At 47.8% G+C, this 6,074-nt stretch overlaps 1 protein-coding gene across 1 annotated transcript in view; it reads left to right on the top strand.

Moving 5' to 3' along the window:
* Positions 1-6,074, top strand: part of ARHGAP40 (Rho GTPase activating protein 40) — a 54,384-nt gene that overhangs the window by 35,731 nt on the left and 12,579 nt on the right. The window contains exons 6-9 of the mRNA XM_011974973.1: positions 1,502-1,667; positions 4,590-4,681; positions 5,293-5,370; positions 5,759-5,918. Of these exons, the coding sequence (XP_011830363.1) occupies positions 1,502-1,667; positions 4,590-4,681; positions 5,293-5,370; positions 5,759-5,918 (496 nt within the window). The remainder of the gene's footprint in view (positions 1-1,501; positions 1,668-4,589; positions 4,682-5,292; positions 5,371-5,758; positions 5,919-6,074) is intronic.

Below are 6,074 nucleotides of genomic sequence, written 5' to 3'. Positions count from 1 at the left end.
CAAAAAAATACAGGAAAAAAAGTTGGGTGTGGTGGTGTGTGCCTGTAATCTTAGCTACTCAGGAGGCTAGGGCAGGAGGATCACTTGAGCCCAGGAGTTCAAGGTTACAGTGAGCTGTGATTGCGCCCCTGCACTGCGGCCTGGGCGACAGAGCAAGACTCTCCTGTGAATAATAATAATAATGCTAAAAGCATCACATATTGATCTTTTACCACACACTAAGCATTATGCCAACTACTTCACATATTTGATTTAATTTCATTCTATTAAGCTGCTGATAATTGTGTTAATAAACTAAAAAGTAGTAATAAGTACTGAGTACTCACTATGTGTCAGGCACCATGTTTCATACACTTTATTGAATTTAATCTTACCAACAGTCTTGTGAAGTAGATACTGTTATCACTTCCATTTTGCAGATGAACACACGGGTAAAATTATTTGCTTGCACTCACAGGTAAAGTAAGGATTTGAACCCCGGGGGTGTGACTCCATAGCTCATGCCTCAAGCACTAGGCTGTATTATAAGCATCAATTACCATTTCTTTCCCTTTGAGCACTCACTCGAAAGGGGCACTGGGAAGTGGTCTGGCCACGCCCTCCAGGCAGTGCTGAGCAAGCCTGGCCCTCCTGCTTGCCTTCTCTGACCTTGGGGGGCAGGAAAGCCTGGAGCTGCCTGCAGATTCCCAATGTGGCCTCTAGATGGCAGGGTTGAGCATTCTTTATTTCTGCGGGTGGCCTGGCCAAGGTTGGGGACAGACTTGGTGAGGGAGAGGAACAAAGGGCAAGAGTAGAAGCAAGAATAAGAAGCCCATGGGGTGATCCCTCTTCTCCAGGTCCTCTTGTGGGAGGGCAGGCAGTGAAAACAGTTTCCGTTTCTTGAGACTTCGCTATATGCTTGGGACTGTGCCAAGCACTTTATATCCATTAGGTCATTTGCTCCCACTAAAATTGTATGAGGCCGTTGTGGTGGCTCATGCTTGTAATTCCAGCACTTTGGGAGGCTGAGGTGGGAGAATCGCTCGAGCCCAGGTGTTTGAGACCAGCCCAGGCAACATAGAGAAACTCTGTCTCTACAAAAAATATAAAGTTTAGCCAGGTGTCGGGGTACATACCTGTAGTCCTAGCTACTCAGGAGGCTGAGGCAGGAGGATCAATTGAGCCCAGGAGGTCGGGGCTGCAGTGAGCAATGTTCATGCCACTGTACGCCAGCTTGGGCAACAGAGCAAGACAGTGTCTCCAAAGAAAAAAACAGACATGCAAAAACCTTCTGAGGTAGGCTCTATTTTATGATTATAGATGGGGAATCAGAGGCTCAGAATGTCACTCCGTTTGCAAGAGGTGGAGCTTGGACTTGACTTGAGGATGGACTCCTGAGCACCAGCTCTTATCCACGCTGCTCTTCCTTCCGCCTAAATGCCCAGGGGAGAAGGGGGAGCCCCCAAATACCCATCAGACACATAGCCTGACAAATTGTCTTTACTTCCCTCTCTATTAATAGAAGTTTACCATCCCCAAAGGCAGACTTGGCGTGACGAGGATAGGAGACTTGTCGCTGCAGGATATGAGGAAGGTACCTTCTCTGGCCCTCATAGAGCTGACCGCGCTCTGTGATGTCCTTGGCTTGGACCTGAAGAGGAGCAAGGCGGGGAAGTGGAAAGCGGCAGGTGAGCAGCCCCGGCCCAGGGAAAGCCCTGTGGCCACAGTCCTGGCTTTCTCCCAGGGAGCTATACACGAATTCTCCCACCAAGAGAGAGATGCTCAGCTTTGTTTTTTTTTTTTTTGAGACGGAATCTCGCTCTGTCACCAGGCTGGAGTGCAGTGGTGCGATCTCGGCTCACTGCAACCTCCGCCTCCCGGGTTCAAGCGATTCTCCTGCCTCAGCCACCCGAGTAGCTGAGACTACAGGTGTGCACTACCATGCCCAGCTAATTTTTGTATTTTTAGTAGAGATGGGGTTTCACCATGTTGGCCAGGATAGTCTTGATCTCTTGACCTCGTGATCTGCCTGCCTCGGCCTCCCAAAGTGTGGGGATTACAGGTGTGAGCCACCGCGCCCGGCCAGTATGTTCAGCTTCTATATTCCTTCTGTTTACATTTTTTTCTGCATATGAAAACAATTCCTGCTCATTGTGGGAAATTTGTGAAATAGAGTAAAATACAAAAAGGAAAAAATATAATTCAGAAAAGCATTTTTCGTGCATTATCTTCCTTTGTGTGTATGTGTGCGTATCCTTTTTTCACCTCATATTATATAATTATGGTCTGGGAGCAGTGACTCACTCCTGTAATGCCAACACTTTGGGAGGCCGAGGTGGCAGGGTCACTTGAGCCCAGGAGTTTGAGACCAGCATGGGTGACATAGTGAGACCCTGTCTCTACAAAAAATAAAAAAGTAGCCAGGCGTGGTGGTGCACACCTATAGTCCCAGCTACCCGGGAGACTGAGGTAGGAGGATCACTTTTAGCCTGGGAGGTGAAGGCTGCAGTGAGCCTCGATCATGCCACTGCACTCCAGCCTTAGTGACAGAGAGAGTCTCTGTCTCAACTCTATATAGAACTATGAGGCCCTGTTTCATAATTCCATTATATATAATAGAATACATCATAGTTATCGATCTATATTATAGAGTATTATATGTATAGAATTATGGACATTTTCCAGTTATTGTATCATTTAGTGGTTGTCATGATAATGCTACATAACAAACAACCCCCAAACTCATGACTTAAGAACTCTTTACTCTTGCTCACGTGTTTATGGGTAAACTGGGTGTAGCTTGGCTGATCTAGGCTGGGCTTAGCTCCAAGTTGTTGGCTGAGTGTAGGTCTGCTCCCAGTTCTTTTGTCCTCCTGGGACCAGCTGGCCGTCTGGAGGATAGTTTCATAGTGACAGCAGAAGTTCAGAGGGCAAACTCTACCACACAATGCATTTTAAGCCTCTGCTTGCATCGTGTAGGTTCCCATGCCATTGGTCCAAACTAGTCACATGGCCTAGCAAGGGGTGAGGAGGGACACTGTGCTTCCCTAATGGGAAGATTTGCAAATTCATGTGGCAGAGGGTATGGATACAAAAAGGGGTAATGAATTTAGAACAATAGTGGCATCTACCACAACTATTAAAATTCCTTGAAAACTTGATTTTTATTTATTTATTTATTTATTTATTTTTGAGACAGAGTCTCTCTCTCTTGCCCAGGCTGGAGTGCAGTGGCATGATCACAGCTCACTGCAGCCTCAAATTCCCCAGGCTCAGGTGAGCCTCCCACTTCAGCCTCCTGAGTAGATGGCACTGCAGGTGTGTGCCACCACACCCTGCTAATTTTTGTATTTTTTTGTAGAGAGGCAGTATTTCCATGTTGCCCAGACCTGGCTCGAACTCCTGGGCTCAAATGACCTTCACACCTCAGCCTCCCAAAGTACTGGGGTTACAGGCATGAGCCACCTTGCCTCAGTGAAAACACAATTTTTAATCACTGCACTATTTTCCTCCTTGTGGATGTATTCTAATATATTTAACCATTTCTCTATTAGCAGACATTTTTGATGCCCATATCTTTCCTACTATAAGACACAATCACTACTGCTGTGTATATGCTTTTGAATGCATCTTAGATTACTTTAGATTACATTTATGAGTTAAGTTCTTGAGATAATATTGCCCTTCAGCAGTGTGTGAAAGTGTTCATCTTGCTGTGTCATTGTCAGCATTATGCACTGTGATTTTTTTGGTTTGTTTTGGTTTGGTTTTTTGGTTTGTTTCTTTAAAGACAAGAGGATGGGGAATAAAAAAGACCAGGGGGAGGAATCTAGCAGAGCTGGCGCAGGCTGGAGAAGGGAGAAAGAAGGAAGGTGTGGAGAAAATGTGGAAGGAGGAGTTTGCCTGAGAAGACTTCAAGCCAGGGTGGTTAAGATGGACCTGGGGAATACATTCTCTAGAACCTGGCCCATCCTGCAGAGCCAGAGCTCGACCCAGGGCTGCTGTTACATTTTTATACCTGGTGCTCCCTGAAGCAGCAGCGTACTTCCCTTTCAAGACTTTTTTTTTTCTGTGAGACAGTTTCGCTCTTATTGCCCAGGCTGGAGTGCTGTGGTATGATCTTGGCTCACTGCAACCTCCGCCTCCCGGGTTCAAGCAATTCTCCTGCCTCAGCCTCCCAAGTAGCTGGGATTACAGACACCCATCACCATGCTCGGCTAAAATTTTTTTGTGTTTTTAGTAGAGACGGGGTTTCGCCACGTTGGCCAGGCTAGTCTCGAACTCCTGACCTCGGGTGATCCGCTCACCTTGGCCTCCCAAAGTGCTGGGATTACAGGTTTGAGCCCCCGCACCCAGCCCTTTCAATACTTCTTTATCCAGCTGAGATTTTCTGCTCTGAGACATATCTCCTCAGCAGTGATGTTTTCATTACTGCTGAGGCCAAATAATCTGCTCAAGAGGAGAGGTTTGGGTCCGGCCATTCTCTCGAGAGCTCAGTCCTTCCACAGGGAAAGGGGTCTGATTCTAGTTGCCCAGGAGATCTTGCAGGTGCAAGCCCAGTGGTCGTTCCAGGAAGTGAAACGCACCTTCTGCTCTTTGATTTCCTGCAGAAACTCGCCTCTTCGGTGTGCCCCTTGACAGCCTGCTAGAAGCTGACCACAAAGTCCTCCCCAGCACACAGGTCCCACTGGTCCTTCAGGCCGTAAGTCGTCCCCAGTTTGGGTTTATGTAATCCTTCGGAGGCCGGCTCTGGGGACCATTGTCAGGAGACATCTAGCAAAGGGGTGAAAGGATGGGCTTTAGAATCAGGCAGACCTGGGTTCAAATTCTGGCTCTGGCACTCGCTAGCTCAGAGACCTGGGTGGATTTTTGTTGTTGTTGTTGTTTTTATTTTATAAATTTTTGTCTTAACTTTTTTGTAGAGACAGGGTCTCACTATGTTGCCCACGCTGGTCTCGAACTCCTGGCCTCAAGTGATCCTTGGGGTGGATTTTTTTTTTCTTTTCTTTTTAACTTCTGAATCTTCAAGTCAAGGGTGGATTTTTGAACTTTCATTAGCCTCCCTTTCAACATCTGTAAATTGGGATAATGATAACAGTATCCTCCTCTTATCAATGATTAAATGAGAAAAATCTGTATGAAGCTCTCACAATGCCTGGCTCATGGAGGTGGTCACAAAAACTATTATTATTTTGAAGGAAACCCTTCTCCGGGTACTCCCCTCTTTCTGATTTTCATGGGAGACAAACACACCATTTTGAATCCTGCTTTTCAGCTTTTCCTAGTTTAAGTGCTGGTTTCTCTCTCTGACAGCTGCTGTCCTGTTTGGAAAAGAGAGGACTGGACACAGAAGGCATTCTCAGGGTGCCCGGATCCCAGGCCAGGGTCAAGGTAATGGTTTGGCTTCCTCCGCTTCACTGAGGCTGCATCTCCCCCATCCTCACATGTGTGTTAAGCCAGGAGAGAATCCAGTCCCTGGCTTGCCGGTGATCTGTCTTTGGTCTCTGTGTGGGTTGAGGGTTTGAGAGGCTGAAGGTGGCATGATGAGCATGGTGGCGGAGAGCGTGGGCCCTGGAGTCAGACCACCAACGCTTAATGAGCAGAGCCCTGTGCTCAGTGACACGCACTTTAGGCCATTTCGTCCTCACTTCAACCCCACGAGGGAGGTGCTCTTGTTGTCCCCACTTTGCAGATGAGGCAACCGAGCCCCAGGGAAGTGGTAGAGCAGCTTCTACCGGAGCGCTGGGCCAACTGTGTTTTCATGCCCTCCTTCCTGTAGGGGCTGGAACAGAAGCTGGAGAGAGACTTCTATGCTGGCCTTTTTAGCTGGGACGAGGTTCATCACAATGACGCCTCCGATTTGCTCAAAAGGTTCATCCGGAAGCTGCCGACACCTTTGCTCACGGCTGAGTACCTCCCGGCCTTCGCTGTGGTGCCCAGTGAGTGTGCCCAAGCCCTTAGCCTGTGCAAGGATGGAGAGTTGGATGTCACTGGCCTTGGTTGGAGAGGGAAGCCATGCAAAGGCAGGACTGCCTGTTCCTGGAAATGTCTGTTGCAGAAATGTCCAACCAATGAGGGAAGAAGCAAGTGTGAGC

Source organism: Mandrillus leucophaeus, unplaced genomic scaffold, assembly GCF_000951045.1.
Source record: "Mandrillus leucophaeus isolate KB7577 unplaced genomic scaffold, Mleu.le_1.0 Scaffold150, whole genome shotgun sequence".
Lineage (NCBI taxonomy): Eukaryota > Metazoa > Chordata > Mammalia > Primates > Cercopithecidae > Mandrillus > Mandrillus leucophaeus.
The sequence above is the reverse complement of the archived record's forward strand: the minus strand, read 5'-3'. Positions and strand labels throughout refer to the sequence as shown.